A 27,760-nucleotide genomic window follows, 5' to 3' on the forward strand; every position below is an offset into this window, starting at 1 on the left:
TGGTGGAATCAGACCCATATTAGGAATGGTAGTATAAAGCAGAACAAAAAACAATAATTGCACTTACAGCTACACTTTTTTTCTTCCAGGCCAAGCAAGCAATACTTGAAATGGATGCCATTCGTAAGTTTTCTTAACACGAGTTGAAATTTCATTGTCTACTTGTATGGATCATATTTTCTATCTTAATGTTTATAAAAATGCCAGTTGTGAGAAAGTAGCAGCTCTCTATTCACTATTCATTGTTTTAAGGAACAGAGTCAGCAAACAGTATCATCCCTTCTTGAAACATTTGTTCCTACATTGATTTCTCCTGCTTTATCTGTGAATCGCCTGATGGCTGGCCGCCTATCTAGGTCTCTGTATCAACTAGCAATGTAAGATACGCTTCCGGGGTCAACTGTTACCCCACCTCTACCACCACCACCAATTAAGGCCCTGCAGTGCATTTCCCACCTCACTTATAGATGGAAAAGCTGTGTTGATCATCAGCAAGAATCATTCTAACTAGGTGGATATTGGTTGTCCTGATGTAGCACAGGTTTAAAAATTAAAAGCTGCCCTGCATGTGTGATTGTGTTTCTAGGCTTCTACAAGCAGGCAGAGAGTAACCGTAAGTGAGGTCTTTCCTATAAAGTAAGACCTTGTTCAATAGCACTTATCACACCTGTGTTACTTCCCAGATTAGGTGGAATAAAAAGAGAAAGGACTTTAAAAACTGACAACCAGGTCTGGAACTTTTCACTTAAAACTTTCAAAATAACTTGCTTTTGAAAAATCTTTCCCCAAGAGCAAACACTGGTTAACGTACCCTCCAACATGCTGGCTGTTCATGCTCCAGAAGAAAAAAGAAACATTCCCGAAGCAGGAAAATGAGTGTCTCCCCACCCCATGACCCCCCACCCCGGTGGCTGAGAGTCCCCCTTTCACGTCCAGCAGATCCTGAGGGGTGATGCTGCCTGTCCCACCAGGACGCTAGGCTGGGGCTCACTGTCCCGCAGTCTCGAAATCCCCACACTTTACTCACTGGCAACCCCTCAGTTTGTTTGTTTGTTTGTTTGTATTTGTTTATAAAAAGACTCTGAAGAGAAGGCGAGGTCATGCATGGGTGGGCATGTGAGAATTAGGAAGAAAGATGAAAAAAGACAAGATCTGGAGAGGCCAACTCTTACTGTGACAGGCTCCATTCAACAAAACGATTTACCTATTCCCAGGCTTCGGGCTGGCTCTTGGACACCATTAAGATTTGACGGTTCGCAGAATAATTTCAAGCCACTAATTGGCACCACGTGTCTGTCTTCCAGACCCAGGATATAGGCCAGAGCAGCCCTGCCTAGGAAAGGAATGTCGTTTGCCCTACCCTGACTTTAGTCTTGGCTGAGTGTGAACAGAATGGGCCAGTCCATTGCACCAAATGACCTCATTTCTATACCTTTGCCACTGACATTGGAGAAGCATATGTGGTCTTTACAACCCTCAAAACTCTCTCGAACTTTAGCCACCCTCGAAGAGCCTTAATCCCAATGTGAAGAACATCGGCTTACAGTTCTGTCCTAAAATCATTTCCCTCGGGCTTTGGTGTACAGATGAACATGGTACATGCTTCGGTGCTTTCAGACTAAACCAGGTGTTCTTACCTCAAAATCTGTGTACCCCTCAGACGGGGTAGAAAGATATAAACTGTGAAATTACATGAAAAGCCCTTTTCTGGTAAGAGAACCTAAACCCTCCATCAGATGTTCACGGGAGCAATGTCTAGACTTATATTAAGAGTCACTGCACTGGGGACAGCTCCCCTAGGGACAGGAAAGGCTCCACACCCTCCACCATCACGCTGGGCACAGATGCCTCAGGGAATTCTCCACATGCTTTTATCCTGACAGGCCGTCCGTGGTGGTGCATCACCGCTGTCTGTCAGAGGCCTTGGCAACAAGGTCAGCTGAAGAGACTTTGATTTTAATGGCATTTTTTGACCTCAGTGGGTCATAGAGTTGCAAATGTTTCTGAGTGGCAGGAGAGAAAGAGAGAGAAGAGAGAGGGAAAGAGTGAGGTGGGGTGGGGGTGATGGATGCTCTTAACTTTCTAACTCACTCCTAAAAGTCCCAGTGTAAACAAAGTCCTGAGATACATATTCAGCCCCAGTTGCGGAAGGAGAGATACCACGTCTAAGGCAAGAAAGTATACGCAGGTCGTACCCGTATTCCGAAAAGTCGCCGAATGCCTCGTTCTCACGCGCAGATGCGGTGGTTCCCTTTACAGATTATCCAGGCTTCTCTTACAGTCCCGAGGGAGAGACGAAAGCACTTTGCAGTTCCAAAGATGGTTCTGCTCCTTATCGGCTGAGAAGAAAATCTGGTACGTAGGATGTTGTAATCACAATTTAGTAAGGGTGGGGGACTAGTACTGAAGGTCCCTTTCGGTCTGACAAAAAGGCATTTTATTTCTGGTGTTGGGGCCCACGGCCAATGTGAACGCACTTGAGGCTGCATGAAGATGGGACTTTCATGCTTTTTATTCTAAGACTCTTTTCTGCTTAACTCTCTGTTTTCCGGTGGACGTAACACATATTGACCCAGTAACTCTGCTTTGCGTAGCGTCTTGCCGCTGGCACGCGGCTGCTTGTCCCCCGTGTGCTATCGCTAGTCCGTGTCCGCAGCCCCTCTCCTGCACTAGCACCACCACCTCAGCTCCACCTCGGAGCATCAGGCATTAGATTCTCATCCGGTCCCCAGTGCCAAAAGAGGTCGGGGACCGCTGCTATAAATAACACAAAGGAAAGATGATGCAAACCTAAAATTTTAACATATAGTTGCTGAAACAGACTTCATGTAGTATTCTCTTAGCCCTCAGATATTTATTTTTTTCGTTCGAATCAGTATCTATTGAGTGTCTGCCTAATACTATGCTAAGGACCGGGAATGCAAGAATAAATAATACATGTGATTCCTACTTGCGAGAAATTCATAGTCTGGTGGGAGAGTCAAAAAAAAAAAAGTGACTGAATACCATCCATATGATGAAGCTGTCATAGAGCTGAATGGAGAAGCGTGGAAAGACAAAGGAGAAAGAAGGCTTCACAGAGAAGAGGTAGCCCAGATGTCATCTGGGGGCCGAAGAGGCAGATGTGGTGGAAATAGCACATGCTGAGGTCCTGGGACTTGAGCCAGCATCCCTTGGACAGGACACCTATTGCCAGTTATTCTGCTTGGCTGGAACGTGGGATGGAGCTGGGGGTGGAGGTGCGAAGGTGGAATGGAGATGAGGCTGGAGATACCGAGAGGGAGGGGCCCGATCACGGAAAGCAAGTAAGCCACACAGAGGGTCTGAACGTGATCCCGTAAGCTATGGAAGGATTGAAGCAAAGAGATACTTGCCTTTTAAAAAGAAAGTTCAGGCTCAATGTGGAAAACGAAGTAGGCAGGGAGACCCTCTGGCGAAGGCCGGATTGAGACAGCGGTGGCTGGGATTCCATAAGGCTGTGATGGACGAAAACAGGAGTTTCGAAGGATGCCCTGACCGATAGCTTTGCAGGGTCATGTCAGTAACAACCAAGATCAGAGGTGCAGATGAAGAAGCAGATGTGCGGGGAGACAGCTGAGCTGAGACTGAGACATGTCGGGTTTGCAGCTCTGTGGGCATGTTGGGGAGATGTCAGACTGGCGGTTGGCATTTGAGGTCTGAGGCTTGGGCCAGGGCTCCAGCATGAGCATATAGAAATGAACTTACCGGCTTACAGGAAATTCTTCTCTCGGAGCTAAGGAAATTGCTCTACGGGTTGATAGGGTTGGTTTTCTGATACGTGACTCCCGATCGCACGGCTGAATGTTTATCTTACAATTTCACTAAGGTGGCTGTCCAGCTGCTAAGTGTCTCTAAGCAATGGGGATTTAGGTAAATTTGATAGAAATTTTCTAGAGCTCAGTTGATTTGCTCATAAAGTAACAGTCATTTATAAAATTAAAAAAAAAAAACTTTATTTGGTGCAAATGATTCTGGCCTTTTTTTCTTCCCAGAACCTTCCTCAAGATCACATAAAATTTTGAAGACCAGTGGTAAGTCCTAAAAGTCTTTTTTCATTCTTATCCACTAAGTCAAACCATTCATTAAAAGATAAATACCAGATGATAGCAGATTGACAGATTGGATTAACTTCTTCTATAAGTAATAGTGCCCCATTATAAATTGTAAAGCTAAATGACATAAAAATGTTTGCAATATAGATAACAGGCATAAAAAATTAATATCCTTATTATGTAAGGAACTCCTGTACATCAAAAAGTAGAGACAAAGGACTCTTTTTAAAAGGCAGAGGACATAACTAGACAGTTTCATAAACGAAACACAACCTGCCAATAAAATTTGTAAATGATCACCCATATTAATTATCAGAAAAATCATACATTTAAATGAGATTGGCGTTGGGGTGGGGCGCGGGGGGGGGGGAGGGCAGAGCTGTTAGTTTAGCCTAAAGATGTAGAAAAACAGGCACTCTGAAACTCTTGGTGTGTAAATTTCTGCAACCTTTTTGGAGCAACATTTGGTAATGTCCAGTTTACATTTAAAATGTGCATCTGCCCAGTGACCCAATGATTTCACTTTTTCACTTCTACAAATTTTACAATGTACACTTCTGTGTAGAAGTACTCACCCAAAAATCCAGGGCAGGATTTTTACTTTATATGCTCTGTAATTAAACAACTTTTTTAAACGAGACACATACATAATCAAGGTATCTGGGAGGATGTGGCTCTGTCAGTCTCTCCCCACTGTTCCAGGGGTACCAACCCTTAGCACGGCACCAAGGTGACCCCGTTGATAAACGCTGTATCTTTCAGTTATGGCCAGTAAATGTTTAGAATTTAACGGAATCATAGTCTGCTGTCGAAGTGATTTTCGTGGCTTAGGGCATGTGAATTTTTTCTCAGATAACACATATTTTGGGGGGAAGCTTTTGAAACTTATTAACATGAATGGGTCTGTTGCCCTCAGCAATTAAGGAGGATGCTTCAGTCAGATGCATTTAGGCTGTTTTACGAATAGTATGGGACATGTAACTAGGATAACTGAGAGTCGTTTTCTGAAAATTAGGTCCAAGGAGCCCAGAAGCTTCTTGGGCTTCAATTATGGACAATAAATTTAAAAGTTCTATAAAATATGAATGTTTACCTATGAGAGATACATTTTTAATCATCAAACTTAAAAAAAAAAAAACAACTTTTCTTTTTCAGAAACAGCACAAGACATCCAAAAGGTAAGCACTATTACATTTCTTATTTTGAAATGTTTACTGTAGGCGCTTTGTACAGGTCCCCTTCTATATCTCAGCCCTAGCCTGTGCTCCAAGTGTAAACAATTATTTTATGTTTTGACATACATTTATGTGAGGACTTGTCCTGATAACCAACCTCCTCTCCTGCGTCATCTCTCAGAACTAAGGCAATAATTTCTTCCTCCCTCTGCCCCACCACTTGCCTCAGAAACTGTAAGGTTAGGATGTCAAACCCACACAGTGCTAGCCTGGTCCATTCCACTTGGCCTGTGCCTCTGCACGTGGAAGACAGGCCCGTGCATCCTAGGTATTGCTTCCTTCTCAAAGCATTAGACTTCAGCCACAAAGATCCCCTTCTGAGAATATGGTCCTGCTGCTGGTAAAAGAGGCGAGATCAAATGTCATACAATGAAACTTCACTATTATCAAGTTTTGGTTTTTCATTCTCTGATAAAAGGTCAGGAGAGGTGGAATAAAAGTGGTATTCTCCATTGGAAGACGTATATATCCAGATTTATTACCTATGATGAATAGATACTGCATTGGAAGACGTATATATCCAGATTTATTACCTATGATGAATAGATACTGCCTCCTGACCTGAGGAAAAAGCGTCCAATATGGCTACCGATCAATTGTCTCAGTGAATAATTCTTAGAGAACTGATTGTGGCTTGCTTAACATTCTATGTCACTATGAAATTCTCTCCTCACAATTCCACTTGCACAATTCCTTAGCACAGCGCTAGAGAGACCCTGTTAAACCCAATAAAATGTCTAAAAATCGACATAGTCTTATCTGTAAGTACTTTTCTTAAAATTTGGATATGTAGATTTTTTATCCAGGTAGTACATATTTTTGTTTGGAACCTTTTGAAACTTATTAATATTAATTGGTTCATTGTCCTGAAATATGGCATGAGATTTTGATTTTTTTTTAAACCTACTATATTTTCATTAACAAATGCTATGGGAGGTATTTGCTCTTCGAGCTAGCCAAACTAAGGTCATAGAGCCAAGCCCCACTCAGTACCGGGTGTGGGAATCACTCTGTCAGTCCTAAAGATACAATCTCAGGAGCTTCTTGGAAACTTTCTACCGTAGTTATTAAGCCAAGTCTCCATATGGGGAATAGCTAAGTCTTAGAAAATCTAAAGACAAGAAAGCAATAAAGTATCAATGTATTTTTTTTCCTAGTGGTAAAATTCCATCTCCTAACAGTAAGGGACAAATACTAAATGCGAGGAGAACAGGTTCACCAATGATTAAAGAGTTTATAATAGGACATGTTATATAATAACATCTTAATATTATATATATTCCAATGCCATGTGTGTATATGTAATACACATATGTATATATGCAGAAGCGCTTATAGAAGCTTTGCATTAAGACATGGATGCAAATCCATTTCTCCACTTATAAGCTGTATGACTATATAGAGGCAACTGTTAACCTTACCAAGACTTAGTTTCCTATTTATGGCATTGTTATAAAAATTAAATATGATAGTGTTTTTAAAAGGGCTTATTACAGTACTCAGCACAAAGCAAATGCTCCATAAATGACAGCTATTATCATGTTATATATGATTTAAATATCACATTAAATATCTATTAAATGGCCATAATGCTGAGAATGTGGGAAAACAAAGGGAAAAAAATGTTCATCATGGCTCCAGTGAAACTGAGGGCTCTAAACCTCATGCTTCTAGGTCAGGTCCATTCCATATAATGATTATTCCTTAATCTAAGAACTTTTTCAATTCTCATGATGATTTATTTGATGAAAAATGTCAGCTTCCAAAATACTGCTATCTGCATTTCAAATGTAATTACTTTAAAGTACTATGCTTTAATATTAATAATTCAGGTTTCCTAATTTTCTAACATGTCTGGGAATTTTTCTGGAATGAAAGATTTTAAGAAGGGATTACTTCCGGCTCTTCACAAAACCATTTTGTCACTTTCAAAATGTTTTGTCGTGATGTAGGTAAATACTAACTTGTGGATTTTATAAAATGTAGTTACCGGGTGCCCATTATTTTGAAAACATTGTACCAGTGCAGTCTGAATGAAATGAAAGGAAGAGATACTGAAGGATAAAGGGGAGGAAAAAAAGAGCCATAAATATAATACTATCTATGTATTCGCGTGCGTGCACGTATGTTCATATGAGTGTGTATTCATTTATTCCTAGGCCTCAAATGATCCATGGTTTTACTATGTGTGAAAAAAAAAAAGTGAACAAAAGATTAAACGATTGACTGGATTTATTTTACGTTTAAATTTTTAATAGAAAAATAACATTCAGGATGAAATTTTATTCTCTCCCTCCCTGCTCTTCTCCTCCCTCCCTGATAGACCGGCAGACAGACATATTGACAGGTAGATATTCCAAAGCAATATGTATCCTAGTTTCATTGACAAGCAATGAAAAAAATCCTCGGTAATTTGACATTTCCAATAGGTTACTATAGTGTTTTGATCAGAAAATACATCTCTGATACTAATGAGTTTGAACTGGTCTTAATCCTTTCAAATAAACTTTTCGAAGCTAATCCTTATACCTTCAGAAAGCCCCAGAGGGCAATCTACTCCCAGCCTGTACAATAGAGCTCCATCAAGAAAGGTTCCAAGTTATAAAAGACCCCATTGTTTTCTTTGATTAGCTATCATTAATGTCACTCATATTTTACTTCCTAACATGTATCTAAATTTTACTTAATTAAGTGTATTTTGAAAGAAAGTAAAATTTTCACCAGCTGGATAGTGGATTAAATTACATTCCTGCAACAAAGGCTCTTTGCCTGGAACCTATAAACCAGGGCAATGCTGGTCAGGTGCATGGCAGGTCTGTAGATCCGAGGGACACCCTTGGAATGTGCAGTCAGATCACTGACAGAGGCTTCTGGTACACCAAAAACCCACAATAAATTCCCTAGGGCTGAAGTCCCAAACAGAAACCAGATAGAAATCAGACGGCCCTCGGCAACTATCTATGTTCATTCATATGATGGTATTTGCCAAGTGTACATCAAAATTATTTGAAGTATTTAAGAGGTTTCTATATTTAGCTGATTTTCTGCATTGGGGTAAGGGATTTGGGACTCAGACCTGGGTTTACATCCTAGCCTTTCTCCTGGCTACTGAGACAAGTTGCTGAATCCATCATGAGCCTAGATTTCCTTGCTGTGAAACTGGTACAATCATATCTAACTCACAGAGTGATTGTGAACATTAAATTTGGAGAATATCTGCAAACGGCCTGTTTCTAAGTAAATACCGGCTCCTGTCCTTTCTGATGCTTTTGCAAAAATCTGAATTTCAACTCAGTTAAAATCAACAATGTTGACGAATCATTTTCTTTAAGAATTTTACAGTCTAGTGGAAGAGGCAATGTGTAAATACAGGAAAATGTCGTAAGTGATGTGTCCATGGTGCTGCAACTCAGTCAGTATGTTTCTATCCCCGTCAGGTTTCCAGAGAAGAAGCGTCTCCCCAGGGGACTTCAGCGGTGCCATCTTCCGCCCAGAGGAACAGTCAGCCCAGCAGTTCTGCCATCCTCAATGTGCTTCGCGGGGGTGGAACCGTCAGAAACATCTGGACAGACCACCAGATCAGGCAAGCCTTGTTTCCCAGTCGGCGGTCCCCGCAGGAGAACGAGGACGAAGAAGACGATTATCAGATGTTCGTGCCATCCTTTTCCTCTTCAGAATTGAACTCTACCAGACTGTGTGAAGAGAGCTCTTCGAGTCGCCCTTGCAGCTGGCACATGGGACAGCTCGAGTCCACAGAGACCACCGGCTCTGGCCACAGGGTTGTTCGGCGGGCCAGCAGTGCTGGGGAGAACAACACGTGCCCTCCCGAGATAAGAATTAGCGATGGCTCTCAGTACAGTCCCCGAAGCGAGCTGCAGAATGACCCTAAAATGGAAGGGCAGGACAGAATGACTCCCTTTGGGTCATCTATAGAGTTGACTATTGATGATATAGACCATGTCTATGATAACATAAGTTACGAGGACTTAAAACTGATGGTCGCTAAACGGGAAGAAGCTGAATTCACTCCCCCCAAATCGGCCAGGGACTCTGTGCGCCCCAAGAGCACCCCGGAGCTAGCCTTCTCGAAGGGGCAAGTGAGCCACGAGAAGAGCCTTCTGCACACAAAGGGAGTTGGAGCTCCGGCAGGTCGAGAGGCACCAAACCAAAGCGCACACGAACTCGAGGCGGCGGAGGAAAACATCTATGACACCATCGGGCTCCCAGACCCGCCCTCCCTGGACCGCAAACGCGGCAGCCCGGAGCATTCCAAGAGGGGCACCTTCCTAGGTCTGGAAGCCGACTTCGCGTGCTGTGACAGCCTGAGGCCCTTCGTCTCCCAGGATAGCCTCCAGTTCAGCGAGGATGAAACGCCGACCCACCAAGGCCCCTCTGACAGTGATGATTACTTGAGTTTGCTGTATAACTCCTTCAGCTGTAACTTGTCTGTAGCCGATAAGTCTATATCTGATAAACTGTCCGAAGAAGTAGACGAAATCTGGAATGACCTGGAAAACTACATCAAGAAGAACGAGGTCAAAGCTAGAGACCGGCTCCTCGCAGCATTTCCCGTTGGCAAGGACGACGTGCAGGAGAGGCCGCACTCCGAGAGCACGCCCGAGCTGAGCAAAGACGCTGTGCACGCCACGTCTACGCTCTCGCTCCCCGAGAGCCATGCCTTCCTCACGCCGCCGAAAGACAGGCCTGGCAGAGGCAGCCGGGCCAGCTGCCCGTTGGACGGAGACCTGATATCTAAGGACGCCTCCTTCATGAGCCTCAGCCGGCTCTCTCTGGCCGGCGAAGTCCCTCCTGTGGAAAATCCCTATGACTTGGCCAACAGCAGTCTGTCCCAAACAGACCTGGAAACCCCCGATGCCGGGATGGATGCCACAGATAAGACAAAGAGCAGGGTTTTTATGATGGCTAGGCAATACAGTCAGAAGATCAAGAAGGCAAACCAACTTTTGAAAGTGAAAAGCCCAGAGTTGGAGCAGCCGGCAACCAGCCAGCAGCATAAATCTGTGCACAAAGATCTGGCAGCCATCTTAGAAGAAAAAAAGCAAGGAGGGCCTGCCATCGGTACGTTCCGCCACACTGCTTTGCTCCCTTCTTCAAAGTAAGACGTGAGAGCGGTATTCAGGTTTTAAATGTCCTTAAAACCGGGAGAACATTGCCACTCAGATGTTCATTCTCTCAGAGTGAGACCACAGATTTACTAATGTGGGCTGTCAAAAAACCAATTTTCCTCCCATCTTTCTAAGTGCTTCTGGCTGGGCTAATAGTCAAATTAACACGAGACAGATCGACAGGAAAAAAATGTCCAAAATTTATTACAGATGTACAATTGGGGGTGCCATAAGAATACGAGAACCAAGACCACATTGGGCAGTTGAGGGGTATATGCCGTCCTGAGCTAAGGAGAAGAGGGTGTGTGGTTTAGGATGACAAAGACGTAGGAAAGCAAATGTTTGGTAAATAAATGTTTGCTGGGCCATCTTTAACAATGGGGCTCAGAGAGGACATTGAACAAATGGTTCTGGGGAGGTGCTTCCCTGCCTATCACACATGGGTTTATATTAAACTGTAGTTATCTGAATGGTATTTCCCCTGCTGGAGCAAGTTCTCCATCTAAATTCCTTTTAGGCAGTTAGGGGGAAGGTCAAAGGTTTTTCCTGAGTCTTTTCTTTTCTTAAAAATAACCTACTGAAATAATCATTATCCCAAAAGGCATAGTTGGGGGTAGCAACCTCTGCTTCCCTTAACCCATTTCCTGTTTGCCGAGTAGTTGCCAGGGGCGCTTGCGTTTACCCCGAGATAACTCGCGGATTACAGTCCTAACCTCACCCCCAAAGTTTGCCACGAAATATCTCGCTTTTTATTATTATTTTCGCATTGCTCTAGTAAATTGATAGTCTTTGGAAACAAATGACATCATTCTATTTATAGCATTCTGGTTTTAGTAGTGGAATTTCCATTTACAAAACATAGTAATTCTCGATCGCTGAAAATGCCAAATCCTAGGAAATGTAGCGTTCCTGCACGCGATGTTAACATCGTTCTCAAACAGTTGTTCGCCGAAGACTCACTTGATAAATCCGGTTTATATGTATAGATTTCTATTACATTAGGATCAGAGACAAGGTCTGTTTAGAAATAACTCCAAGAGCAGTTTTTATATTGTATCTTCACATTGAAAACCAGTCAGATGTACTTCAGCCTCAAAGAGCCTGTTTATGTAAAATTACATTAACGCTGGCAGCGAGCTGCACTTTTTTTCCTAAACGGGAAATGGGTTAACTAGCACAGAGGAGGTCATTGCTGTCCCTCCCTGCTTCACCCACTCCAGTGAGTCGGGGTGTGATTTGGTCTCAGAGGATTTTCTTGTGCATGAAATGAACCTTGTCACTACAGACCTGATGTTTTCAGAAGTTTTCTCTAATATAATCTGAACTGTGAAAAATACCTATCAGTTTAACTTGTGGCATCCAGAGCTTTTCCCTGGTTATCAGTGTGTTAGGAGGAGTTAGTAGCTCGCATAAGCTTTTAAGTCTTGGAAGCGGGAATAGCATGGCTCTTTGCTCCAGAATCCCAGCAAAATTACCTACTCATCCTAACAGACAAAAGATCCTTTTTGCATTTTTGTTTTGTTTTGTTTTTAGCTGTTCTCACTCTATCTCAGTTGTTCTCTCGCATATTTCGGTTACTAGTTGGTTTTTTTAAATAGCTCCTATAACGTATTTAATACCATCTCATCTGGTATTTTTATATATGCTGCCAAAAAAATTTAGTTCTGTGGGACAGAACTAAACTAGAATCTCAGGTCTGATATCGGTCTGCTTAAGGATAAAGGAATGTGATGTTCATGGCTGGACTTTGTTCTCTGTTACAAAGAAGTACATATCCCGTGGCTAAATTAGAGAATGACAAAGCGTAATGCTGATATTGATGGCAGAACCTAGACATGAATAAAGTACACAATTGTCATGGAAAGAAAAAACTCTGAGGGCGCTGGTTCTCGCCCAGGGGACTTTCACCTCCACGTCCAGAGATTTGTGGGACAAGGCCCAGGAATTAGCGTTTAAATTCAGTGTGGCCTCTGAGTTGCATTTAAAGGCTCCCTGCCTTAGATTTCCTGACAAAAGACCACCTCAGTATCAAGTAAGAGGAGACAGTTCTACAACTAACAGCAATAGATCAGATGGCTCAGTATCAGGGCATATTCAGATACTTTACTTGATGGCAACATGGCTCAACTGGCCAGGTTGATGCCTCTATCCTCCTTTCTATGAAATTGGTTTATCTCCATAGAAACTAGAGAATAAGAAAGGGATTTCCAAGTCCTAAATGAATCCACAAGTTGCATGACAAGACTCTGTAGGGATTTTTTTTTTTTTTAAGTTAGAGGGTATTTAAGAATTGCCTAAAGCTTTACCCTTTCCTAGAGCTAATCATACAGTAAAAATTTTTGACAGGGAAGCCCTGAGATTGATATCCAAAGGATTATATAGACTTTCCTCGAGTTCTTTTTTTTTTCCCCAAATAAAAGTGAAAAAATTATTTTGTATGAATGTGAGAGAGACTAGATCTCATCTATTTTTCTCCCTACAGTAATATGCTTGAATTAATTCATGTCCCTTTTGTAACACTAGCATTGTTAAGCTGGTTTGCTGTTATATAAAGAAAAAGTGACAGAGTTCCAGCACAGAAGGACTATTTTGGGGGCACAGATGGCATGGGAAACAGTAGTGTGTTGGCAGTGTAACCACTGACTGAGTCTGGGGTAGGGCTCCTCAGAATGAGAGGAAGTATACCAAGGTTTCTGATCATGATGGATTTTGTCCTTTGAAAAGTGGTAGTCACCTGAGCCAGGTTGTTTTGAATGTGGACCATGCATTAAAATGTAAAACTCTCACCTTGACAGAAGCTTATCCTTCAATGCTGAAACATTACAGCTTGGCTTGCGGCTACCTTGAATGGTCTTCTTTGTTGTCCACCTTCTAAGTGTAAATAGATTTCCATTTGAGATTTTCTTTTGCTTCTTTTTGCTTTCAGCTTGTTCTTTTTGTTTTCCCTACTGGTGTCATCTTGGGATCGCATAGGATCTTTTCTCAGCTTTGTGTCTGGGTCCTTTTTTGACATGATAGGCTACTATCGACGTTCTCCCCACAAAGAGGGGAAGATCTCTCCCAAGTCATCTTCTGAGAGTGGAGTTGTCCCTAGGGCTGGCCATCTCTCGGACCTGAGGAATCTGGGTGGATCGAGACCACTTCCTGTGCCCACTAGGCTTTCAATTAGTTGACGTGATGACTCCTTTTCTCTCTCTTGTTTATCTGGGCACAGGACGTCGTAATCGAATGGACCGATTCTCCAGACTTCTTCGTATGGGCCTTGCCACTTTTCCAGGAGCTTGCTCTCGGTGCTGTACGGAAGGAGGAGCACCCTATTCACCTGCCGAAACTCTCGAGCACCTTTATTGAACTCTCTAGCCCGGGGGTCTACAGGCCCCGGGGCAGATTTCCGCCTAGAAATCGCCCAACCAGGTCTAGTCACTGCTCCCGCCTTTCAGAGCCTGATGTAGCATGCTGGCGATCTGGGTCAAGCAGGCCTCACTCCTGGTAGTCTTTGAGACCACGGAGACCTCGGGGTTCCCTTTTTTTTTGGTGATGTCTTTCATAGGAGAAAACTCCATACCAGCTTGAGAAATTTTCCTCCTTGTGCAAAGTAAGGAAGGCAGAATCACATTTTATGCTTTGGTCTACATCTCAAGCAACATCAGAAACACTGATTTTATTCCTCGGTCTTGAAAACAGTGTATTTCATACTTCTCTCAGTAAGGATCATGTCAAATTTTTAGGTGTCTCCACCTTTTAAACTTACAAAAGAGAAATAAACCAGAAACGGCTCTAGGATCGTCACATAATGATAATGTGCATGTTCTATAAAGACTGTTAATGCTAGAACTAAGGATCCTGCTGGCTAATACCGAGCTTTTTAGGCTAGAGGTGTGATCTTGGGATGGCTATTTCCTATATGGCTGGCTGAGGGAATCTCATAGCTGTTGCTTTGGAAGCTTGTCTCTCATTCACACTGGCATCAAACAAGTTATAGACTCTTAGAAAGTCAAACTGAGACCAAAAAACAAAAAACAAGAAACAAACAAAAAATGCAGAAACTTAGATACAGACAACATATTGTCTATTTGCGAGATACTTTTTATTCCAAACTTATAAATGGCCAGTGTTTTTATTATCCAAGGGAAACTGTGCACATTAAGAGTTATCTATAGAGAACATTTTAATTGAAGGCTACCTTCATGCTTCCCCTTTTCCCGCTATGCCCCTGATTTCCAGGCTGCCTTCCACTCAGGGGTATGGTCTTGGGAAAAGCACATCTCTTTTAACACTGTGCTCAAAAGGAGGCAATGCAAAAATTATCTGAATAATTAAGTAGTTTGTGTGTGTTTAGGAGAGGCAACCCTTGGTTGACCTCACAGATTGCAAGGACCTTGTCAGCTTACAATCTTTTATTTATTTTTATTTTTTTTATTTTATTTTTTCATGCCTAAAGCACCTAGTCTTCCTAGGTGGTCTCCCATCCAAGTACTAACCAGACCCTGCTTCGCTTCTGAGATCAGACGGGATTGAGCTCATTCAGAGCGGCATGGCCATAGACTTAGGTAGTTTTTGAGACCAATTTCTATCTATGATTATGTTTGGTGCTCTGTGAGCATTGTTTCCAAGATTAAAACAACATAGACTAGGTAGGATAATAAACTAACCCATATAAAATAACTAGCAACACAAGAGTGTGTATGTGCATGTGTGCATGTACATGCATGAGCGTACAACCAATAGCGAGTATTTTTTGCACACAGTATATATAGGCGCACACTAAGTACCTAAGACTTCCAGAGAAGAGAGATCAGTTAGAAAAGAATTCATGAAAGTGGGTAGGGCTTATGAAGGGTTTTGAGAGGTAAATGGAATTTTATTAAGCAAAGGAAGGAGCGTGTGATAAGGAAGAAAAAGGCGTAGGAAATGCTGTGAATATTTTGGATAATACATGGCTTCAGATTATCTGGGTTACCATGTTCTAATTGTTCTTACAAGACTTTATAGTTAAATTTGGGCACCACAGTAGTTCATCTGGTCTTTTAATTAACCCTCACTGCTTTCAAAATTGTCATTTTCTTGGAAACTGGTGACAGCTCAGAGCCTTCCTGATTCAGCTATTGGATCAGACTCAGAGCCATAGCGTAGGTGAGAACGGCTTGGGCAGAACTGTCTGACCTTCAGGTGGGACGGCTAACCGATGGCTATGTAAAGGTCCAGCTGGCCTTGGTTGGGTTTTGGAGTCAACAAAACATTATAGATTTTAAGGTGGCTGTCATGGGCACCTTGGTGTCCATGTAAACTTTGTCTCTTAAAAGGGCCGCCAAATCTTAATTGATATGGAGAGTTGTTACTATGCCCTTTAAGGAGTATTAGCTCAAGTACTTATTACTAGAAATTCTAAACTAATCATCTCTGTCCTTCCAAGGACTTTGGACTTGAAAACCTAAAGGATCTGTATTTAGGATCTACAATGAGAAGTTAAACAGACTATTTAGCCTGATTTTGGGGACCAGGGACAAGTAATTTGAGGGGTTTGCAATTAAAAGGCATACAGAACAACAGTTGTTTTCTGTCCTCATAGAAGGTAGACTCAAAAGAAAGAGTAGAAACAGAACTAAATATTTAAATTCAAAAAAATAATTTACTAACAACAGGTTACAAAGAATATAAATAGCTCAAAGAAGAAGAAAATGTAATGTCCCTTGCTGGTTATCATATATGGGATAGATTCCCTTTGTCGAGATTGTGTAAATGTGTTCTGTCCGATTTATAGGGTGCGTGGAATTCTCTGAATCTAGGTTGGTCGTATGGGTACTCGAATGGGGAGAGCGGGGGGACCTACTCTTGAAAGTCACATCTCTGGGCTCTCTCTTTCTCTTAAATCATTCCTGGCCCCAAAGGATGCTCTATCCATAGCATGGTTCTGCTAATGTCTTTAGAAAAGTCTGTACTCAGATGTGGAGCAGAGAGAAGAGCCTCATAGCTTTATCTGAAACGGCAACAGCTTTCGTGGAAGTAATGGTTAAATCCTGTTGTGGAACCATTACTGGGGAGCACTAGATCACTGATTATATTCACAGATGGCACATTCCGAATGTCTTGGAAGCACAGACTTCCGTGCCCAGCTTCTTGGGGATGGGAAAAGAGATGTGGGTCAATTAACATACGCGGCCTTGATGGACTGGAAGGGAGTACCTCCTGTAGACATTGACTCCCCAGACAGAAGCAGTGCAGGGCTGCCTGCAAACAAGTGTAGAAACAGCTGCAGAGAGCAGCCTCTTCTGGGAGTAGCTGCCTGAGAGCAGTCGAGACTGGTGAGAAGCCAGCGGTAGCCATTACACGGTGGTGTGGTCATGCTTCTTTTGACGACTCCTTGAGTTATTTTTCATTGACCAGGGTTTAGTGCTGACCTGCTTGTTTGGGTGGTGCCATTTTTAGCACTGACACTTTCGTGCTTTTAAACAACACTATAAATTCCCATTACAAATAGGAAATAGTTGCAGACCTGCTGCTGAAATAAAATAATCCAGAATTAGATCAAATTAAACAACCTTTTAGGTGGCATTTTAATTTTTTTTATTAAACTATGGATTATTTTATTAGTTTGTCTTGCTTAGTATTTAATCGTGAGTTGTCCTCAAACTTAAAAGTCCTATCTACTGTTTTAAGTTTTAAAAATAGGTTGGAATGTTATGTTCTTATTTTTTAATCTTCTCAGGTAGGAATAATCTTGTGTATATTTATCGTTTCAATCTTTGCCTTCTAGGTGCCAGGATTGCTGAGTATTCCCAACTGTATGACCAGATTGTATTCAGAGAGACTCCCTTTAAAACTCAGAAAGATGGCTGGGCCAGCCCTCAAGAATCTTCCAAGCTCAGGTCTACATCACCTTCTCAGGCTCAACGTAGTAGTGAGAATTGGCTTTTGCATTCAACCTATAGTAATGGGGAATTAGCAGATTTCTGTCCCCAGCCAGAGAAAGACTCAAAGCCAAAATATCCCACTTTAGAGATCAATACAAAAAGTACTCCAAGACAATTGTCCACTGCTTGCTCCGTGCCTTCTCTTCAAACCTCCAATCCTCTGCTGGGCTCCGTGCAGAGACACAGCGTGGTCGTCAGTCAACCTAACAAAGACAGTTCATGCCAAGGCCATCTTTACAACTCTTTGGGTCGGAAAGGTATCAGCACTAAATCTCAGCCTTATAACAGGTCCCAGTCATCTTCCTCAATCTTGATAAACAAATCAGTGGACTCTATCAACTACCCTAATGAAATGGGAAGGAATCAACTGCTATCTTTACACCAAAGTTCAAGGTGTGAGAGTCACCAGGCTTCGCTACCAGGTATAAGTGACTCATGTCAACAGGGCACTGAAAAACGCTCAGACCTCACTCTCCAAGATTCACAGAAAGTTCTGGTAGTAAATAGAAATTTACCTTTAAATGCCCAAATAGCTACACAGAACTATTTTTCCAATTTCAAAGAGACTGAAGGAGACGAAGATGACTATGTGGAAATAAAGTCAGAAGAAGACGAGTCGGAATTAGAGCTATCTCACAGTCGTAGAAAGAAATCTGACCCGAAGATTGTGGATGCGGACTTTTCCGATGGTGTCTGCGGCAACACATCTTACTCTTTGAATAGTCCATGCTCTCCCAAAAAGCCAGTAAGTGACAAACTTGGAGTTTCACCCTATCTGACACCCTACAACGATGCTGACAAACTGAATGACTATCTCTGGAGGGGGCCGTCTCCCAATCAGCAAAACATTGTCCAGAGTCTGAGGGAAAAGTTTCAGTGTCTCAGTTCCAACAGCTTTGCCTGAAGCTCTTACCAGTAACTTCCTGAATTAACTTCTTCTTACGCTCACACATTACAGATGCTGAGAGGTGTTTTGTATGTACCGGATTAAAACAATTTTGTAATAAACAGAGGTGTGACATCTACTTTCTTTCACAGCACAACTTTTTGAAAAGGCTGATTATCTAGCCAAGATTATGCTGTAGGCAATGTTGGCATCTGTGTTTTCTGATGCTGGTCGTCTTCATGTTTCATGTAAGTCAGTCTTACTTGAAAATTTCTAGGTGTTTTGTTCATTTGTTTTAACAAGATGGCCATGATATTTTCCCCATATCTTAACAGTAATTGTGCCCAGACTTTAATAAATGCAAAATTCCTCTTATTATACAGAAGCCATGAGTAGTTTTATCCTAGGAGTGAAGACAGCAAAAGGAGGCATTTCCACAGGTTTTAAAAAGGAAACTAAAGCTATTTAAAGGATTATGATTCTTATATCTGACATTTTTGTTCTGTTTGTGGCAAGACCCTAGAATAACTTAAGCTAAAGATATCTAATTGGAGCATTGCCTATGGTGCCCATTTTAGGGTTTCTTAAGGTGGTATTCCTACATCAGATCGTTGCTATGCAGAAATTGTACAAGTATTGGAAATTAGAATATAACAGGACCACTTTTCTATAAGCCAAATCTTTACTTGGATTCCTGGGTAAGGCCTGGAGAATGTGCTCCTCATCACATTTATTTTATGATGACGAAATGGGACGAATGAATGATTCTCTCAATTACTTAAAGAAAACCAAGGGCAAGACAATGCAAATCGACTTAACTATTGGAAAAGCTGGGTTGACATCTGGGAGCAGCTTGACTATCTACTCATATTTCAGTTGAAGGGGATGAGGGATGGGGAAATAGTTTTTCTTGTGCCTATCTCTAATCGATGCAAAGTAAAACATAAGCAAAAATAAAACAAAGCACTTTAAAGTTACCTTTTCTAGAGCAGTTTTTCACACGAAGTTTCATGAGTTTTGTACTCAACCAAATGACCTGATCATAACCTGGAGAATTTCTTTGATTGCAATGAAATAAATATATTTCCTAACTAGACACAACATGGGGCCTTATTTCATTGTTTTTGCGAAATATTAAAGACCAGAATCTCTGGTTAATAAGTTCTGACTCATAACATCTTTTATGTTGTAATTATGGTCTTTAAATAGCAGTTTATTGTTATGTTGAATAAAACTCTTAATGGAAGGAAACTATGAAACGAAAGCAATATCTTGTGAGTAGAAAACAAGGTGAAAGAAGGTAAAGAAAAAAATGAAGGTGGATTTGTTGCTCCTTTAGAAAAATATTGTTTGATTGAAGACTCCAGTCAGTGCAACCACCCTTCTCAAACCCTAGCTTTCGTATTCTCATTTTAAGCAGTTTTACGTTCTGTGGCCCCTTCCCTATCCTCTGTTTTCATTTTAAAAGATGTAATAATATGTATAGGGTAAAGGGATCTGGGCTTTTTATTGAGGGCAAACAACGATATTGATTTGAGTCAGTGACATCTTACCATAATTCTTTTCCTCTTTTTAAGACCTGTGCCTCTCAGCTATAAAACAAAACTGTGACCATCCTTATTGTACAAACAGGTACCTAAGGCATTCATTTTTCTTTTTAAATAGCAAAAAAATAACCCTAGTTTCTTGTTTCTCTACAGCATTTTTTCTTCTCATAGTTTATAAAACAAAGTCCATGTTGAATAGCAATGGTTGTGGAAATATTTTTCATTGCCTTTCTTTAAACATGAGTTTTCGAGATTATGCAATGTCAGAGAAGACAGGCGCTATAAGAAGGTATATTCTTAGATTTGCTAGAGGTATTTGTGTGTTTGCAAAACATTAGCTGACTCTTCTTGTCTCCAGAATGCAGTCTCGCATTTTTGCTTTTCAGTTTCTATGACTCAAGTTGTATATTGTCCATTCTATATTACAGTGGTGTCTTACTCTCAGAAATGATTAATTCTTCACACCAGTGTCTCGGTGACCACTTTGAGGATGTCACCTGTAGGAATACACCCCACTGACGAAGGTGGATATCTTATTATACAAAATGTCTACATGGTCATCTTTAGGTTCCAGGACAAATCTTTAATTTTAGAGATCACTTCTGTCAGCCAGGGTGCAGATTTTGCAAACTGAGTGGATGGATATATATATATATATATATATATATATATATATATATATATTCATATTTTTCCTCAAAGTTATCAATTAAGTGCTTTTGTTTAAAAGTTTCTTTTGGAGGTAGGGTAGTGATGTATATAATCAAAGAAAAAAGACTACATGTACTTCAAAGTATGTCACATTCTTATTAGGTCTCTGTACTGAAGGTTCAATTTTTTTATAAGTTCACTTTTCACCTATTCTTTGTGCAAAAGAAATGCATCTAGGAAAGCAGAGTTTAAATATTGTATATAAGATAATTAAAGTTAGTAATGCTCATTATTTAATAAAGTTTGTAAAGTACAAAGTAAATTATAGTGTGAATTGATGTGTTTATTCTATAAAGTTTAAGCTTTTTCTAAACTAACTTTAGTTATAATACTTTGTCTTGCCTAATGAGCCATGAAAAAAATGACTCAGGGTAGTAATGCTATATATACCACATCTCAATGACAGACCATTTTCTGTGTCTTTGGATTACTTTTGAAATATTGAATTTGATGTCTGGAATGGTATTTGTTTTCTTCATAGGTGGCTAAGCCAGATCTATCACTAGATTATCTTTTTTTTTTTTAACTTTGTAGTAACAAGTCATCCTTTTAACATCCTTTTTCATTATTGAATCAAAACATTAATGTAAAAGTTTTTTTGGTAAAAATTAAGGTTTTTTCATGTAACTTCATGTTCTGAATTTTCTTTGGTACATAAAAGTTTTACAAAGAATAAAAACATGTTAATATAAATTGATAATTATAGACACTTTTAAAGCAATTCTATTTCCAAATATAAGCATAATATCCTAGTCCAGTATAATGAAAATATATGTTATCTAACTTTCCTCATACAGAGAAAAATGGCTTTAAAATTTTTCTTTAGAGTGGTCAAGAGTGGAGACCCATCCCACTGAAGACCCATCAGACTTACCTTATCTTTGAGGCTAAAAATAATTTTTTTTCATTTTTTTTTTTTTTTTTACAAATCCTAAGAGTTCAATTTACAGAAATGAATGACACTAAAAAAAAAAAAAAAACATGCTTTATATAAATTCTATCCATAAATTATAATTCTAGGGTGAAAAGAAATCATAAAAAGCTCCGTAATGAGCTATGAATACAGCTGTTAAATATGAAGTGACAACATTTGTCTGTTTTGTTAAAAAATTAATTTCTATTTTGAAGAGCAAATGTTAACAATATTTCAAGAGTCCTCACATCCCATGTATTAAATAACTTCCTCTATCAGATAACTTCCTCAGTCTGAACAGTAGTAATACACTCAAGTCTATCAGCCAGAAGGGATTCCAACAAAAGAAACTGCTTCAGCTCTTTTGCTAACTTACATATGTTTATGCATCTTTAACTTACACCTTGTCCTATGGATACAATCTGGAGCTTTCTTATGCATGCTTTTGCAATGTTTTTTGTTTTTTAAAAAAAATGTATGAAGACATAAGCATTCTCTCACATTTAGTTTTACATTTTTCTTTCCTTACAAGTGATTTAGAGAATAAAACACCAAGATAATGTTGAATTATGCTACATTTAAAAGGTTAATAAATGCAAAATATTATTGTACAATCAATCCACATAACTATAAATTAATAAAACTTAGGATGTTTGGTTTATAGTATATTTGAACACGTTTATAGGGGGTCAAATGTTTCTTTTTAAAGAATGTTCTAAAATTTAGTATCTGTCTCATTTGCCCCCTGAAGGTGGAAATGCTTTTACACAGTGCCTCACAATTCATAGGTGTTTGGTACAGTAAATATTTAATAATTGACTAGATAGAATCAAAAACTTGTTTGAGCCCAAAGCATGAGAAAAACAGGTTCAAATCAGAGACCCAAAGGAGGAAGTAAGAAATCCAATGTCACTGACTATTTTTAGAGTTCCTATCCAGTAGGTGAAAGGCATCCTTTTACTCTTTTGGCTATAGAATTCCTTACTACGTGCCTAGCAAAGAGCGTGGTATACTGCGAATGTAGTCTCCACCATACATATGTAATTTTAACCTCAGATTATATATTCTTTATACTTTCTTTGACATACGTCCAAATTTATCTCTATCACAGAATATACCTACCATACAATTCGCCCATTAAAATGTACAATTTGATGATTTTTAGAATATTCAGATTTGTCGTGGACTGTCATTGCAATTATTTTAGAACATTTTCATCACCTCAGAAAGCAACAGAGATTTCTCATATATCCCCTATGGCCTGGGTGAGTTCATCTTTGCGATCAGTGGTCCATATTCAGTAGTGTCCAATGAATGTCTGTTAAATGAATGGTTCTCAATTGTAATGAGACTGTAGGTTTTTATGACTTCCCCAAGATCATCATGGCAGTAGGTGAATGGGCCATTCACACCTTCTTTCTCATATTTACATGCTTTTACAAGGCATGACTTCTGTGGCTTTGTTTCCTCCTGTGTAAAACGGTGGTATACCTACCTCACAGGGTTGTGGAAATGTTAGCTGTTCTTGTACCCAAAAAAGTCATCGCATGTCAGATGTGGCAATCATCTTACAATGAACAGCACAGACAGTAGAATAAAATGAAGAGCACGATCGTTGGAGTTAAGTAAACTTCCAGCTCGGCCAAAAAACCCAACTGACCTCTCTGGATCCATTTCTCCAGGTCGAAAATCAGGACAATACTCAACTCACGGCATTTTTTTAGGATTAAATGAAGTGTCAGCACCTACTGCGGTGCTTAGCTGATGGAAAACCAATGTTTAAAATTTGGACTAGTTTTATTCCCACTCTACTTGGGAATTATAATAATGATAAGATTATAAACAAAGTACCTTTGTTTATAATCTTATAAACAAAGTATCTTTGTTATCTGGTTTTAACAGACAGGCAGCTAAAGGGTCACAGAGGTTAAGAAACGAGCCTGAGGTTTATGAAGTCGGCATTTGAACCCAGAAGCCCCACACAGTTCCTTACGAGGCCGCCTGAGGCCTCAGAAAACCAAGCGCTGGTATCCGAGCCTGGCACACAGACGCGTGCCCTTCCAGGAAGCAGACTGCCGCCCGAGGGCAGGATGGCATGAGCATCCTAGGCAGAGGAACGGTGTGTACCAGCTCAGGGCAGGGCCTGAGCTCCACCCTCCTGATCCACTTTCCTCTGATTTTCTCCGATAGCCGAAGTCCCAGTAGTGATCAAAGTGCCAGAAAGCCTGCCCTCGGTGTCCTGACAACGCCGAGCAGCACCCTGGCCCCCAGGCGCCCGCCCTCCCATCCTCGTGGCCTCTAGGTGCAGTGCCCTCTAGGGGATTCTGCTCCGGCAGAGGAGGAAGAGACAGGTCCTTCCTGCCACCGGCCAGTTACCGTCCGGACCGTCCGTCCCCACCCCCCTGCACCCTCCCGCCCCGCGGTCTCAGGAGGAACTTGCCACCTCCTCTCCTCGGGGCTCGGCAGCCGCATCTCCGCGTGGCGGGAGGACCCGCGTCCGTCGCTCCGGCCGTCTCGCTGCCTCCTGGCTGCAACGCCCGCGCCATGAGCGCGCGCCTGCCGCTCTTCCTCCGCCAGCTCCGCCGCCCGCCGCCGCCCGCGGGCCCGCCGCGTCGCACCAGCAGCGGCGGTGGCGGCGGATGTGGCGCCGGCGACAAGGGCCCGCTCGGGCAGGAGCGGCAGCGGAACGCCCGGGCCGGGAGCGGCCGCGGTCCAGGCAGCCCGGCACCCCCGGCGCGGCACTCGATCGTCAGGTGAGTGTCCGGCGCTCGCCGCCGGCCGGGTCCCCCGCTGCAGCGGCCAGGCACCCAGGAGGTGGGGCGGCCGGAGCGCCTGGGTCTCGGCTGGGCCCCGGGGGCCTCCGTGGGGGGGTTTGCAGGGCGCGGGGCCGCGAGTGCTTGGTGCCAACTTGTTAGGGACGCGGGCGCGCAGGCGGGGAGGAGAGGCGCGGACACCCACCGGGTGGGGGAGGCGGGCGGGGCGCGTGGAGGGGGCCGACGCGGGCGTGCTCGGGCCGCGGGACGGGGCGCCGCGGGCATCCCCGGCGGGCGCCGCGCCGCTTGGCTCGCTTGGCCCGCAGCACGTGCGCCCCGGCCGCGAGCTCTGATGCAACGGCGCGGGGCGCGGCCTGGGCAGGAAAGGGCGGTACGGCCGCGTGCGGGTGGCGGGAGCTGGAGGTGGGGGGTCGCGCATCGGGGGCGGGCGGGGATGCGGTGGGCCTCGCGGGCTCCCGGGAGGCGGCCTGGCCCTTTTCCGGCGCCTCGCCGGGCAGGGGCTCCGCCTCCGGAACGCTGGTCGCCCGAGGCTCACTGTGGGGTGAAGTTTGCCCTCTCCCGAAACGCCGCCACCTCCTGCGAGTGAGCGAGCCTGTTTTGGAATTACGTCATTTTTTCCTGGGCAAGTGAACGTGGAGCCCCGCCCACCCGATAGTAAGCAGGATGCGGCGGGAGAAGTCGGGGCTGACTCGTTCGCAGCATCGCCGCGCGGGGGGCAGAGAATCCCCTGCGCGGCTGTATTTCCAAAGTTCCCCGCCCTCCCCGAGGCGAGCTGTGGGAACCCCGAGCCGAGCCTGCCCCTGCCCAGCCCGGGACACCACGTGCGCCCGCCCCGCCCCGCCCCCCCACACCTCTCCCCCCGCGAGTCGTCGGCGCTGGCCGCTCAGTGGGAGAGGGGAGAACCTTATCCCCCCCTTCCCAGGGACATGTGTTAGCTGGGGACCTAGACCGCGGAGGGTGAAGCGCTCAGCTTACCTGGAGGTGTCGGGAAAGCCCTTGCCTGCCTCCCCACCGCAGCTGGGATTCCTGGCTCCGTGTCACTTAGGACCACCTCCGTGTATTGACATCCTCTTCGTTTTTCTTTCTGCCCTTCATTCTAAAAATAATTGCCTTTCCCCCTCTTTGTTTCCGAGGCTCTTTATGATGTGGACGATGACCCGAAGGAGCCTTTTGTTTCGTTCACCTGGTGGTCTCTGAATGCGATAGTTCCTTTAGGTCTCTTCTGGTCATTAGATTTTAACTAGTTTACAGCTGTGCTCCTCCTAACGAGCGGGCGAGGGACTGAGGATAGTATGGGAGGCATCGCCCCGTTTTATTTTCCGGGTAGCTCTTTTCAGTACCTGAAACTTTCTTGTTCATTTATTGTCTTTCTCCTCCACTTGGAATGAAAGCTCTGTGAGGTCGGGGGCCTTGTCTGTCTTCTTCACTGCTAGATTCTTCCTACTGGAGAGTTTCTGGTATCGGATAGGGACTTGTGGCGTGGTTGATGAATGAATGATAAAATTTGGGTCATTCGTGGGGTTCGTTCATGCATGTTCTTTCATTTAAAGCCATGACTGATTAGAGATGAGAATGGTCAGTGGGGCGCCTGAGTCCGGATCCTGCTGCACCAGGCTGGCCGGTCTCACTACAGTGGAGAAAATGACAGCGTCTACTGCAAAGGGTTATGGGAGAGGACATAAAATGGATAGGGCAGGCAATGGCAGTACTAAGCTCTCAACAAATGTTGGCTGTTATTTTTATTTATTCTTACAGTGTTCTTTTTTTTACGAGGTAAGATTTACGAAAAGTATATTTTAGATGGAGAGGAGCCACACTAAGGAAGGCTGTAGCCCTGTGTAATTAGGGGAATGAAAAGATAAAAGGTAGAGGAACGCCAGAGGAGGAGCAGGTTTTCAGCGAAGAGGACTGCGACCCTATCCTTACAGCATTCTAACCCAGGGGTTGGCACATTTTTTTCTGTAAAGGACTAGATAGCAAATACCTTAGGTTTTGCAGACCAAAGACAAAATAAACATTATGTAGGAACTTTCACATGAGAGAAAAAAAGTTTTTCTCACAAAATTTTATTCATGAAATTTAAATTTTTATTTATGGACACTGACATTTGAATTTCATATATTCACATGCTACGAAATATAGTTATTTTGATTTTTTTTTTTTTTTTTTTACCATTTAAAATGTAAGAGCCATTCTTAACTGGTGGGCTATAGTTTTCTAGCTCCCCTTCTAAACTGGAAGAAAAAAGTGTTGTACAATGAGCTGCTGTTTCATAGGATTATGGTTAAGAGACAGGTGCCTTGCTTTGCAATGTGACTCCACCATTAATAACCATGAGAGTTTGGGCAAGCTATTTTATCTTGGTTCTTCCTATACAAAATTGAAACCATAATATCACCTACTTTATAAGATTGTCATTGATATTACTATACTCTAGTGATTCTCTGAAGCACATTTTTAAATATTTATTTTTATGGTAACGTTGGTTAATGAAATCCAAAAAGTTTCAGCTGTCCACTTTAATAGTAAGGCGTATATATATTTATACTATGTGTTCACCTCCCATGGTTAGATTTCTTTCTATCACCACATATTTGACCCCCTTTACGCCACCTACCTCCACTCTCCTGAAGCACATTTTTAATATCTCCAAAACTGCTATATATCTTTCAATTGATTGTGTCTTTACCTGTTGGCCAGCTGTCACTCACAGTGTATTTGTTCTTGCCTGTACCTGTGGGAACTTGGCCATACCTGTGCACATCACTGTACCTTTTTGACTTACGCGTATCATCTAACAAAACTTTTCTCCAAGAGATTCCCTCAGGACTTGGAGAAAAAGGGGAGGTGGCCTTAGTTTAGAAGTCACCTGGAGTAGACATCCACGAATCTCTGTATGTTAGTTCTTGATTTATTTCATGAACATGTATCAGAAAATTTAAAGAATAATCTCTCACAAAAACATAGTGTGACCTGTCATTTCTGATGGTGACCGTATTCCCCATTATATCCGTTGACAAGTCACGGAAGGGTCGTTCTATGAAATGATGTGATTTCTAGTTCTTGTGTGACAACTCTCCACTGACATCTGGTAGAATAAAGAACATGCAGAGTGGGTGTAAGGAACTTAATGAAAACCACAGAGTCAAAAATGATGTTCTTTTAAGAAACGGTGCATTACAAACACCCTCGGCACGGAGGCCGATATTATGGGGGGGGGGGGGGGGGGGGCGGGGGGGGCATCAGGGAATCGCAGTCAGAACAGTCAGACGAGTCGGACCCTGAATGCGAAGAAGTTTCAAGTATATCTCAATTTTTTTGTGGTATGTTTTCCTTTTGGTGTCATAGATGAGTGGTTTATGATGAGAAAAAAGAATTGTCTAAATAGGTCTAAAAATTTCTTTTAACACTTACACTATGTTAAGAAAAGATTTACCATGCTTTAATTGACAGAATTTTTTTTCCTTAGTGATCTGTAAAACAATGATAGGTCTTTCATTCTCTATCCTAAATTGAATATAACATGATGAGATTAAAACTCCCAGTTCAGGCCTGTGTGTAAAGTAGGAAATAAGCTAGGTGGC

At 42.4% G+C, this 27,760-nt stretch overlaps 2 protein-coding genes across 9 annotated transcripts in view; both read left to right on the forward strand.

Annotated features, from left to right (window-relative positions):
* The window catches only part of PLEKHG1 (pleckstrin homology and RhoGEF domain containing G1), a 192,552-nt gene extending 174,203 nt beyond the window's left edge, over window positions 1-18,349 (forward strand). For 4 of the 6 annotated variants that reach the window (XM_016149133.2, XM_016149135.2, XM_016149134.2 and 1 more), the window contains 6 exons: window positions 90-123; window positions 2,260-2,355; window positions 4,014-4,052; window positions 5,229-5,251; window positions 8,746-10,387; window positions 17,189-18,249. In XM_016149133.2, coding sequence (XP_016004619.2) covers window positions 90-123; window positions 2,260-2,355; window positions 4,014-4,052; window positions 5,229-5,251; window positions 8,746-10,387; window positions 17,189-18,249 — 2,895 coding nt within the window. Of the gene's footprint in view, window positions 1-89; window positions 124-2,259; window positions 2,356-4,013; window positions 4,053-5,228; window positions 5,252-8,745; window positions 10,425-17,188 lie in introns of all 6 variants that reach the window. The other 2 variants (XM_016149136.2, XM_016149131.2) reach the window with 2 other exon arrangements.
* Window positions 18,350-21,437: 3,088 nt separating this feature from the next.
* Window positions 21,438-27,760, forward strand: part of MTHFD1L (methylenetetrahydrofolate dehydrogenase (NADP+ dependent) 1 like) — a 166,082-nt gene continuing 159,759 nt past the window's right edge. The window contains exon 1 of one of the 3 annotated variants that reach the window (XM_016149139.2): window positions 21,438-24,155. In XM_016149139.2, coding sequence (XP_016004625.2) covers window positions 23,947-24,155 — 209 coding nt within the window. In that variant the 5' untranslated portion in view covers window positions 21,438-23,946. Of the gene's footprint in view, window positions 24,156-24,675; window positions 24,831-27,760 lie in introns of those variants that run through there. The other 2 variants (XM_016149137.2, XM_036222676.1) reach the window with 2 other exon arrangements.

The sequence above is a fragment of the Rousettus aegyptiacus genome, unplaced genomic scaffold, assembly GCF_014176215.1.
Source record: "Rousettus aegyptiacus isolate mRouAeg1 unplaced genomic scaffold, mRouAeg1.p scaffold_m13_p_1, whole genome shotgun sequence".
In the NCBI taxonomy this organism is placed as follows: Eukaryota; Metazoa; Chordata; class Mammalia; order Chiroptera; family Pteropodidae; genus Rousettus; species Rousettus aegyptiacus.